The sequence below is a fragment of the Pogona vitticeps genome, chromosome 5 (assembly GCF_051106095.1).
Source record: "Pogona vitticeps strain Pit_001003342236 chromosome 5, PviZW2.1, whole genome shotgun sequence".
In the NCBI taxonomy this organism is placed as follows: domain Eukaryota; kingdom Metazoa; phylum Chordata; class Lepidosauria; order Squamata; family Agamidae; genus Pogona; species Pogona vitticeps.
The window spans coordinates 110,219,943-110,232,787 of NC_135787.1; the positions used below are offsets into that span (position 1 = coordinate 110,219,943).

The window sequence follows — 12,845 nt, forward strand, 5'->3', positions numbered from 1 at the left end:
ATCCCACTGACAATAGAAACCATTCTCGTACTGGGTTCTGCTTAAAAAGAAAAATCCACAAATCCCTCAAATTGAGACATTCACACGCATGATTGCACAGTAGCATTGTGCCAGGGAAGTGAATTTTCTGCTCCTCTGGCAGAGGTACGTTTATTTTGAGGTGGATGTGGAATTGATTCATTGGAATCAATTTTACATATGTGTACACTCCTGATAGGAACAGAAAAACTTGCTCCCCTGCAGGTCCGATCACCCCCCACACACACCAGCCTGATCACCTCCCTGCCCCCTTGCTTGCCCCCCATTAGCTTGATTGCCAGCCTGATTGCCCCCCCCCCCATGCTTGCCACCTCCATGTGACTACAGCCTGAATCTAAAACAAACAGTGCTAGTTTATTCCAGCAGTGGGATCAGGCCACAACTGAGCGATCCAGCTAGTAAGACATAGCTCACATCAAAACCAGCTATGAAAAACAGGCATAAAGTGAATAGAATAAAATGCTGTAACAACAAAAGCAGAAGAATAAGTTTATCTTTGTGCCCCAAAAGCCTCTAAAACTGTTTTGACCTAAGACTAAAATGTGAGGTGCTCTTTCCTGGTGAAAGAACTGCACACAGTGAGCCCACCATTGGTGCAGCCATGAAGACAATGGAAGAGGACATATATGGAATGTTTAAGCAGACTGTTTTTGTTGACCCAAGTAGCTGATTCTCCTGGGCTCAGACTGTATGGCCAGTGAAGTTATATTACTTATTTGTGAAAATATTAATTTTCAAAAATTAATCTTATGTATAGGCACTAGCCCATGACAGTTCTGTTTCCCACCCATACTATAGGTGAGGAGTATTTATCTAATGCAGTCTCATAATAGTGACAAGGAATCAGAAAAGAATAAACTTCCATAAGTGATGCAGAATTCCATCCATACAGCACACATAATATGATTGTACTTAGCTAGTAAATATGATTTCAGCTGTTTTTTGTTTTTATTTTAATAATGATTATTACAGACATTAATTCTAATAAAATAATTGATGTGCATTATCCTGTTCTTGTGTAAAAGCAAGACATTGCCTTAATGACTGTCATTATCAGTTTCTAAATTGTGAACATCTTTTTTTCTGCCATAGTGAAAACAGATTCTAGGCTCTGTTCTAGTGGATGTGGTCCCGTTGGCAGTAGAGCGCTCTGAAATGTCTAAGAAAGTAGAACATTAATATTAAAATAACATCTATGATAGTCTTCAGTGAGAGAGACATCATCACATTTTGTGATGTACTTGTCTTTTGTGAGTGTGGTCTTGCAACACTTAGCTCTAAAATGTCCAGGAGGGATATAATTTAGAAGGAGGATAAGTCTGAATTTGCATAAAATGCACAGTATAAGCCCACTTCCACTTTGTGGCACTCAGGCTGTATTTAAGATGCTACTGCACTCAGACCTTCAGTATCTTTAATTTTATATTATTTCAGTATATTAGACTCAGAAGACAAAAAACTGTGTACCTTTGACTTTGTGAAAATGACACCAATAGTCTTGCTCGTCTTTTTAAAAAATTGTAAATTAAGGCTGCTGACTTATGCTTATAAATGGGACCCCAGTGAACACAGAGGATCTTGCAAGGAAACATGCAATAAATTTGCGCTAGAAGGCTGTAATCCTAAACTAATTAGGGAGGAACCTCCAGATGTCCATTCAGAAAGTTCATTGAGTTCAGAGAGATTAAGATCCTGTCTACATTTCTTAAAAAACCCATAGTATGTAGCATTTTAAATTTAGCTGACTCAAGTCATGTGGTTTTTGAGTCGTATCCTGTATTCCTGCTGAATAATTGAAATGCTCCCTTTTAAAAGCATATGGAAGGTTCCCAATGGGGCTTAAGTCAATTAAGAAAACAGTGTCCTAAAATAAACAGCCCTCTGGTGACCGTTTATTTTAACTTGTTTCCTAAGAAAATAATACGAGTCAGAGAAAAATAAATACATACTCTGGAATGCATTGTGTGAATGTGAAACTCAACATGGCTTTTAACACAGGTCAGATCCCAGCTTTTTTGGCTATGTGACCAGGCCCTAACTCCGAGCTAAGAGTGTGTATTGCACAACAATATAATGCTCTGTCTAAAAGGCTCATTGGCCCTCTAGATTCTTATCAGATTAGGTTTTAACTGATTCAGTTCTGTTTTATTAGTTTGTGGTCCTCCCTCTGTGTCAGAGGGCGAAGAAGCACTGTCTTTTTAAACCACCTGATTTCTCTGCCTCATCACACAGAATTGTCAGAAAAGAAACGTGTTCTGGTTAGCACTCTTAATTAAAGATGAGTTTTTTTCAACCTCATATCTGTCCCTCACTGTTTCCAGTCTGGATATAAAAACAATACTAGTCTGCTATGACTGACCTGATGCTCCTGCAAAAATTCCATCAAAGACCAAAGCATTCTGATCCTATATGCATGTAATCAGAAACGTCTCTTCCTGACTTCAACATGGCTTATTCCTGATTAAGTTTTCAAAAACTGCAATCCTAAAGACATTTGCTAGGGAATAAATCCCATAGAACGCAGATATTGTTATTTAAAGAGTAATGTAGTAAAATACTAGAAGTGTATCTGGTTGCTTTACTGTTTTTCACAATACAATTATAATTTGTGCCTGTATTAGACTTACAAGCTTGATATTGGGAGGGGAAAAATGGAAGAGCTATTTTACCTAATCTATCCATTCCCTATTCTTTCTCTCTTTACCTTTTTCTCATCCTTGAATGAGTCATATGCTTGCCTGGGGATTCATTACAGCCAGACAGTTCCAAGCCAGCTATTGTAGAGGCTGCATATTTCTATTATGACAGTAGAAGTGTGTGAATGGAGAAGGGCAGAGCTTAATCACAAAAGCGAATCCCTTAGAGATTTTCACACAAACAAACAGGACTGGGAAAGGATTATCAAAAGGTTGTTAATTTATTTATGGTAACAATGTATTTTAAATATTTTTTTTAGTTATTTAAAATTATTATTTTAGATAAGCAGAGTTTTATGCAACATTTTTAATGTTTACAAAAATAACTGGAATATATATAACTTTGATTTCAACCAGGCCATCCAAGGGTAAAGGTAAAGGTTCCCCTTGACAATTTTTGTCCAGTCGTGTTCGACTCTAGGGGGCGGTGCTCATCCCCGTTTCCAAGCCATAGAGCCAGCGTTTGTCCGAAGACAGTCTTCCGTGGTCACATGGCCAGTGCAACTTAGACACGGAACGCTGTTACCTTCCCACCGAGGGTGGTCCCTATTTATCTACTTGCATTTGCATGCTTTCAAACCGCTAGGTTGGAGGGAGCTGGGACAAGCGACGGGCACTCACTCCGTCGCGTGGATTCGATCTTACGACTGCTTGGTCTTCTGACCCTGCAGCACAGGCTTCTGCAGTTTAGCCCGCAGCGCCACCACGTCCCTGAGGCCATCCAAGTGCAGGTGAAATTATACATTTGAGACGCTTGTAATTTCTCAGGAGTCATGTCAGAATGAGTCAAGAATTTACTCCAGGTAAATTACATGGGGAACATTTTGTGAAGTGGGAGGACAGTCCAGTTCATTTAAGCTACAAATGAGTGACAGAAGTACACATAAGGAGGTAGACAAGGAAATATTTGGGACGTGGTAATTTTTATGGACATTTCTGCAACACACCTCTGATTAAACTGAAGCATTACTAAAGATCATACCATGTGTGTTGGTAGTGAGCAGTGTCTTTGGCAAATGTGACAGAAATCAGCTCCATATATGAGAATATACTAGCCTAGTCCACATAAGGGTGTCCAAGACTTGGTGTTTTGATGTAGTTTTGCTTTGGATCTGTTGAGTCAGGGAGTGGAAGGCCACTTAGCAGAGGAGAGGCCAGCTGGAGTGGAATGTGCCATAACTAAGTCAACAGGCCATATGTGTGCGCGCGTACTCCTCTTGTATGCCTGTACCATTGTTATCAATTTTACTATTTTCAGAGTGTTATAGGTGAAGGTCTGCATGGTATCCTACACCAAATGTGAGGTAAATTGGCTAAAGAATTTTGTGGTTGTAGTAGTTCTCCGTGGTTGCAATCCAGGTAAATTCAGGTTACAATTGTCTATATGCTCATATGTGACAAAGCTTCATTGGCTCAGTTGAACTTATTCCCATGCAAACATACATAGGAGGAACATGGACGGAGTAGAATTATACATGCAATAAAGCAATGCAATAATTTCAATAGAACAGCAGCAGTTAGGCAGGGATCCTCTGTGGCTTTCCACTCTGCAACATTTTCCCAGCTTGGTTTCCTTCTAGTATTGAGCCTAACAGAGAAGAACGTATCTGGGAAAAGGTCTTGCAAGAAGGAGAGAAGCAGAAAACATCAGAATTTTAAAGCACCCTCTTTTCTTCCTATACATGTGAAACTTTTTCTGGAAGAGTATTCGGAATGCTCCATGTGTGCACATATATGGACATTTTTATGAGGAAAATTCTGGGACTTCTGGCTCTGAATGTAAATGTGCCAATATTCTCAGTGTGTGTTCTTCTACCCCTTGTACAATGGGTCTTTTGGTATTTAATGAGTCTTGTACCGTTACACTGATTCAAGCAGAATCCTTGATCTTCTGAATGAATTGCATTCAACATTGACGATGATGATGATTAACAACAACAGCAGAATATGCACTACATAATACATGCATGCATGCAAGCAAGTATGTACTACTTACTTCCAGTGCAGAACCAAAGTTCCCGAGATCTAATCAGAAATACTTTTTTCTTCTTTTCTTTTTTTCCAGTGGTGCCTTTTCTGAAGTGGTTTTAGCAGAACACAGGGCTACTGGGAAGCTATTTGCTGTCAAGTGCATACCAAAGAAAGCACTGAAAGGAAAGGAAAGCAGCATAGAGAATGAAATTGCAGTTCTCAGAAAGTAAGTATGAAATCTGTTCTTTCATTATCCTGGCTTGAACAGAAAAATTGGGATTGTCCTCCAGACTACACTATAATGATAGGAAGGATCAGACCTTGTTGTGGAAGCACAGCTGCATCCTGTTTTGATTTGTAATCTGCTCAGAATAAACTTAAACTATTTTCCAATTTAGGATGAAGTAAATAGCTTATTTTGTCAAGTTCGATTCTAGATTGAACTAGATGAAGGTATTGACTTCTTGTTTTTTATATTTTAAGGAGAGAAGACATTTGTACTTAACAGTTGCCATTGTGAATTACCAAGTTACCCATTAAAATTATTTTTCTTGCATTTTAAGTTAAACTTGTTTAGCCCATTTTATTGCAAAAATATAAATTTTGTAAGAAGAATATTTAAATAAATGGATCTAAATATTGAATCCATTTGGCAGATCATGTGTTCAACTTGGACTTATGTATTTTGGCGGTAGTTTATGATCTATTGTTGGGAGAGTCCTCAGTAACTCTTTTATGTATCAATCATTGTTTGAGTTAAACGTTGGATTTCAGAATCCCTCCCAAATAGAAAAGGGAAAGGACTAAATATTATGGTCTGCCCTGGGAGACTTTACTGGTATCTCTAAATTCCCATTGTTTTGACTCACCATGCTACTGACATTCTAGTTGATATTAAGGTTGTCCCTAGAATCACTCCCAATTATCCTTGACTGAGGGTGTGACTACAAGCAGCAAAATGTCTGATAGAAAGTGTGTTCAGTAATGTGTACAAGCAGCATGTGCTGCTGAGTCACAGCCAGAATTATGTCAGAAATCATGAAAAGTGCTCACACAGGGGTTGTGGATTGTTTCAGGAGTTTACTCTTCCATGCTGGTTGTGAATCAAGTTGCATTCCAGCCCAAAGTGCCTCCCCAATTCCTTCCTGGTCCTGTCTCTGTTGACCCTTTAATGGTTTTCAGCCCAGAAGAATCCCTTCCTCAAAGCAAGAGTAAAAGGAGATAAAGGAGCTGCAGCTAAGACCCAAAGGAAATGTTGCCTCAGAAGGGATGTTATGCAGCTCAGTGAGACTTTGCCCAAAGGTCTCGGTGAAGCAGCTGAAACTCCCAACTGAATTGTTTTGGAAATTTCCTAGATGGTAGGAGTCTTATATGTGCAGCCAGGAAAGAGCCATGGGGCGGATGTTAGTGGGTATGTTGGTTGGATGCCAGGGTGTTCGGTGAGGTTGTAAAAGTTGTGTCGCTTGATATGGTCCAGGAGGACCCATGTGCCAGCACTCTCAGTCAGGTATCTTCTCTGGGAATCCTCCCCACTTAAGCCTCAGATTCCTACAGAATACAGAACATCAAAAGCTTGAACAATAATTTTGTGAAATACATCATGATTCACGACTCACAATTATTCTATACAGGATCACCACTTCCTATCACCCATCTGTTACTCCTTTCGCTTACTTTCAAATGACACATGCAGGAATTACTGATCTCTAGTTGCATCTAATTTTAAATTTGTCCCTCCCTCAAGTGGCCACATCACTGAACCTCATCACCTACAGACATGCTCCTGTCTTTACAAGAACTTTCTCAGGGGGAATAGCCCGATCAAATCCTTCTGCCTTGAAAAAGTAAAAGCCCTCTAGAGTCAGGAGAGGGGAAAGCCGCTTTGGCAGCAAAAAAAGGCTAGAAAGAACTGAATCAACCATAGCACCTTGGAGACAGAAAAAAAATATTTTGAATTTACCCATTTTGTGAGTGGAGCAAATCCCGCAGTATTTGACCATGTAGTCACCCTCTGAGTTGTAGAGTTGACAAAGAGTCTTCGTATTCTGATGAACTTATAGGGTCAACTGAAGGCCAACTCTGTGGTAATGATGGCCACAAAGAAAGTGGAGGGGGGGAAAGCAGCTTTGCAAAAAGTGGGGGTGTCTTATACACAGAAAATATGGTAGTTTAAGTGATGAGAGTCCTTATTGAGACAAAGTCAGTAGATTAGAGAATAGATTAGAAAATATCAAAAGCCTATTGTGACCACTTCACAATGTATTGTTTGGATGACATGCTTTGTATCTGTACCAGTATGTTTTTGTCTTCTTCTGAGCTGGATGTAGCTAGATTATTCCTGGGTCCTTTTGTAGTGGCATCTATATAGCTTTTGCAGCCTGACATTGACAGTCACATTCAGGGTCACTGCAGGAAAAGACTGGATCCATCACCTTCCACCACTTCCTCAAACTGGCCCTCTACTAAAATTAGTGTCAATAGCATGGCATTATTATTTCCCTTTTTTTCTATCCTTCCACACATTTTCCTACAGCTGAGCCCCTGACATGTAGGTGCCAAACCTGTCTGCATATCTAAAACACTTCCCAGCATATGCTACTAAAATTAGATACATACATATGCAGGTATTCTTTTGCCTTTGTTGCCTTCCTCATTGCTTACCATAAGATACATCTTCAGCCTCTGATGTCTGCATTGAATACCTCACTGCTAAATAAAAACTATAACCTCCTCTCTGGACAACTGTGCTGTGAATAAAAATATTATTCATTCTTGAAAATGATTAGAGCGCAGCCTGGACTGTGATGACTGGCAGTTCCCTTTTTATTCTAGCTTTATATGACAGCATGCAATGTAGAATGTTGGCTGGTGTTCATAACATGCTTTTCACCAAGCCGTAAGTCTCTAGTTTCAGATCAGAATCTATGCTATTGTAATTTAAGTAGGTCAGTTACTTAAATGGAAAATATGAGACTCTGTGCCTTCCAGTAGAGACAAGGAGAAAAACTTTGAAGCAGACTGTCTTGGTTTTGTTTGTATCCAAGGGGGTGTCTTCATTACCATATATTTATGGGTTGGGTGAATGTGCCCCAGTGTGCAGGTGTTCTCCTGTATTTATGGAGCCTGGGGGTGGGGAGGGAAAATATTTTAATTATTGCAACTCCCAGAGTCCCTCAGCCAACAAGGCAAGTGGCCATTCTGGTTGGGGGATTCAGGGGGTCGAGTCCAAAACAGTAACTTTTCCCATCTGTAGCAACAGGACCACTCAAGCTTTGTACATTAAGAAACTGTGGGAGAATGCTTTTGTGGGGGTACCATTCCCAAGGTTGCTAAGCCACATGGGTGTTCTAGTGAGGGAAAACTCTCGTAGCATCCTGTGGCTGCTTCTGAGGGGAGGAGCTGCCACCATTCCTCCTCTTTCTCATTATCATAGAGAGCTTGCTATAGAACCCCTTCCCTTAGGCCAATGAGAGGGCTTGATTAATTGCCTTTCTCCAGACCAACCCCAATAACATGATGTAACCATTGTCCTATCTGAACTCTGTCTACTACCTGTAGTGCTGTCACTACCTGTGGCCTTGTAATGTTAATAAAAGAGCAGTCTCCTGGGGGCAAGGAAGCAGAACATTGCAGAAGGCAGAACGTCACAGACGGAGAAGACTTCTCATTCTGCTTCCTTGCTGAGTCACCCACCAGGAGTACTGCTGGCAGACATCCATCTGTGTGTGTGTGGCTGACTTCTTTAATCTATTGCTAAGAGACTCTTTGCTATCCATTATCTGGTGATCACTACAAAGCCCATCAGCCTGCTCATTGCCTGAACCCAACATGCTTTCATCTCCCTGAATACTCTTATATTTGGCCTCAAGATGGTGATCTTTGAAAAAAGGAGCTTCATAAACAGAGGCCAAAGGGAAATAGCTAAATAAATACTTTCCATTCTTTCTCCATTGGCTTGATTACAAATCATTATATATTTTAATCAGCTCATTCATGTCAGTTTGCTTGTATTTCTACTCAGGTGCCATGTGTTTTGTGACAACTGTTGGTCAGTTTTCTCTAGTTGTAATTTTTATACTCCTATTTGTAATTTTTATAATCTGTCTCTCTGATCTCAACCCTAGACCAATTGTGAGCCATATTTTCCCACTACAATGGGCTTAAAACAAAGACTTTTCTCCAGATCTGTTTACCTATGCTAAGATGTACTTGTCACCCCTCGGTGGCCTTTGAACAAACCTTAACAACAACTGCCTCCAGGCCTTCAGCAGTCATTAACAGCCACTGATAGATAATTTCCAAACTGGCCCATTTGTCTTTATCTTACATTGTGGACTACCCTCCTCAGGTTTGCATCAAATTCTATCTAGCTAAAAAAACAGACACAGCTTCTAAAAATTTGAGCTAAATACACCATGTTGCCCAGTTAGGGAAGTCTAACTTTCTTAAGAAACCTGCTTTTATCATCTCCTTGTATTTTAGCTAGCACTATATCATCTAAAGCCATAAGGGATTTGTGATGTTTACCACGTGTAACCCCTGCTTGTTTTTCCCAAACAAAGGGCTCACACTATGTCTTCCCACCAGGAGATAACAATTGGGATGTTCCCCCTTTTTCTCACTGCCACCAGTGGATTTCCTTTATCCACAACGTATAAAGACTCAGACACTTGTCAGATTGCTGCCAACAGAACTGATTTATTGAAAGGTGTTAACTTTAATCAGAATCACAGATGTTATTTATTCAATGCATATACTCAAATCATTTAAATATCATAAATCTTGCCACCTTCACCACCTGCTCAATCTACAGTGATGCCTCGCAAGATGAAAATAATTCGTTTCGCGAGTCATGTCGTCTTGTGAAATTTTCATCTTGCGAGGTGCAGTTTCCCATAGGAATGCATTGAAATTTAATTAATGCATTCGTATGGGTGAAAAAAAGTCACTTACCAGGTAGCCCCGAAGACCAAGGAGTGTCTGTAACAAGGGCCTGGAACGCCGCCACCCCCTCCGCTCACCGCATTCATCCGCCTCTGCTTCTTTGGCATGCATGGGGCTTCTCCTCGGATGTTTGAATCCGGCTGTTCTAGTGGATCCTGACACTCTTTCCTCCTAAGGGATGTGTGTGAGCAGAGCGCCGAACAGCCATGCCGTGGTCATCTCCACTGGTTGCCGCCTTTCAGCTGTTTGGCGCTCTGCTCACACACATTCCTTAGGAGGAAACAGCACCAGAATCCAATAGAACAGCCCCTTCGCCCACCTCTCAGCTGTTCTATTGGATCCTGGTGCTCACATACACCCCTTAGGAGGAAACAGCACCAGGATCCAATAGAACAGCTAGACTCAAACATCCAGTGGAGAAGTCCCGTGCGCGCCAAAGAGGCAGATGAATGCAGCGCGGGCGAGCAGTGTTCTGGGCCATTGTTACAGATGCTCCTAGGTCTCCGGGGCTACCTGGTAAGTGACTTTTTTCGCCCATAGGAACGCATTAATTTAATTCCAATGTATTCCTATGGGAAACCGCACCTCGCAAGACGAAAATTTTTGAAAGACAACACGTCTTGTGGCTCACTGAAAAACTCACTAAACACTTTCTTCTTATGAGTTTTTCACTGCATGAGGCATTCGTCTTGTGAGGCATCACTGTATTTCTCTTGAGCAGCTTATCTCTATTATTATTATTCCTCTCTATCTCCTTGACTGTCTCTCTATCTCTCGCTGTTTCTTTCTCCGCTTCCCTCTGCGCTTCCCTCTGCTTATTCTACTTCGCCTTGCCACCTTCTTATATTATGCTGACTCCGCCTCTCCACTCCTGTCATAGGCTCATGCAAATGAGGACCAGACTGTGAGTGAAAGGAGTGACGTGGGGCAACCATCACAGGCTTTTATGCTAGCTAAGCTTAATGTACTGCCTTCTAAACTTCTGGAGGGAAGATTTCGAGGTTTGCCTACATCAGATTGTCTCTGCCCTTCAAAATTAGAATCAAGATATAAAAAAGACAGAGCTGTGGGTTTTTTTAAGGGCAAAGTTCAGGTAGACAGACTGTGGTTATATACAGATGAAGCAATAATTAAGAAAATGTATACCTATTTATTAGAATATGAACTAGAAGATGAAAGGGTGAAAGAAACAATGATAAAATGGGCAAAAAATTTTGGGTACAATGTAGATCTTGATAATTGGACAATGATGTGGAAAGAAAACAACAAGATTTTGAAACCAGCAAATTTAAGAGAAAATGTACTCAAAATGTTCTACCGATGGCACTATACACCCATAAGATTAGCAAAAATGTCAGAGGGTAACAGTAACATATGTTGGAAATGTAGGAAAAAGGTTGGAACTTACTACCATATGTGGTGGACATGTGAAAAGGTCAAAATATATTGGACACAGGTATGGGACTTAGCAAAAGAAATTATACAGCAGAGATTAGAGCTGAAACCTGAAATGGCATTATTGAATGTCATTTCAGGTGTAAATGACAATAAATTGAAGCATTGTCTTATGTATATACTCACAGCAGCTAGATTACTCTGGGCCCAGAAATGGAAAACAGAAGAGGTTCCGACGATGGAAGAGCTGTTAAAGAAACTATGGGACATGGCAGAGTTGGACACTCTATCAGAAGCATTGCGGGAACAGCCAAGAGACTATGTAAAACAAAGCTGGGGACTAATATATCTCTGGGCCCAGAAGAAGACTGAAGTTTAGGGTGAAATTTAGGATACATGTAGAAACTTATTAGTATATGCTGTAAACAGATGTAGGGAGAATAGAGGACTAATGAGGCTGGAATCTTTGACTCCAAGGGGGGGGCACTTCAGATAGAGGGGTTAAATTAGGTTTGCTTTTTTTCCTTTGCTATATGATTTTCTTTTTCTTTCTTTTTTCTCTTTTCTTTTCGTCTCTTCGTTTTGGTTTTCTTTTTCTTTTTTTGGTATCTTGTGGCTTTTTGTATGTTAAAAAACTCAATAAAATTTATTGGAAAAAAAAAAAAGATTGTCTCTGCCCTTGTAGTAGTGATAAAGTTGAATCAGTTGGTCATGTTCTCCTTTTATGTACTTGCTATCAGGAACTACATATGGAACTTTTACTACCTATTATCTGTAAATCTCCCGGGAGATCAGAGGAGGATTATGTACAGATGCTACTTTCTGACAATACCCCTTATATTATGAGACAAGTCGCCAAATTTGGTGCAGGACAAACCCAACATCATCCTCGTTGCTCCTTGGTGGCCAAGACAGCCTTGGTACCCAGTGCTACACCACCTGTCCTCCAACATCTATCACCTCCCCCGCCTACCACACCTCATGCAAAACAACTCCCGGGTCCTTCATCCCAACTTCCCTGTTCTGCACCTGGCAGCATGCAGGATTCTCCCTCCTTGATGGATGTCCCCCATCAAGCAAAGGAGCCCTCAACTAGAAAGGCTTACCTGTATAAATGGGAAAAAAATTCAATATTTTACTACAGCTCTTTCCTTTCCTGCCGTCAACCCATCTCTCTCCACGGTCCTCTGATATTTGCTCCATCTGAAATCTTCTGCCCTTTCTCTTTCGTCTATTAGAGTCTATCTCTCGGCAATCGTCTCTTACCAACCACCAACCTCTCCAACGACTCGATTTTTCAGACATCCCACGCTCAAGCACTTTCTTAAGGGATTGTCACACGCTTACCAAGATGTTCACCTGCCTTCTCCATAATGGTCCCTGACCCTAGTCTTGCAACACCTCACTAAGCCTCCCTTTGAACCGCTAGCCTCAGCGAATCTCCATTTACTTACCTTCAAAATGGCCTTTCTCATTGCAATTACTTCAGCTCGCTGAGCAAGCAACCTTGCGGCCCTATGCCATGATCATCTATATACAATTCTCTCCTGATAAAGTAAAGCTATTTCTTGATATCTCCTTCCTTCCTAAAATGGTGTTTCAGTTTCATCTCTCTCAACCACTAGTCCTCCCATCTTTCTTTCTGTCACCATCCACAACCCATGAACAACTTCTTCATACTTTGGATGTCAGGAGGGCCCTCTCCTTTTATTTGTCGCATGCACAACCTTTTCGACATTCCCCATGCCTTTTTGTCAGTCATCAACTTCCTAACAAAGGCCTAGAAGTCACTTCTCAGAC

The 12,845-nt window shown here is 40.8% G+C and overlaps 1 protein-coding gene across 1 annotated transcript in view; it reads left to right on the top strand.

The window, feature by feature from the left end:
- CAMK1D (calcium/calmodulin dependent protein kinase ID) overlaps positions 1–12,845 on the top strand; it is a 269,715-nt gene that overhangs the window by 111,876 nt on the left and 144,994 nt on the right. The window contains exon 2 of the mRNA XM_020797778.3: positions 4,801–4,932. Coding sequence (XP_020653437.1) covers positions 4,801–4,932 — 132 coding nt within the window. The remainder of the gene's footprint in view (positions 1–4,800; positions 4,933–12,845) is intronic.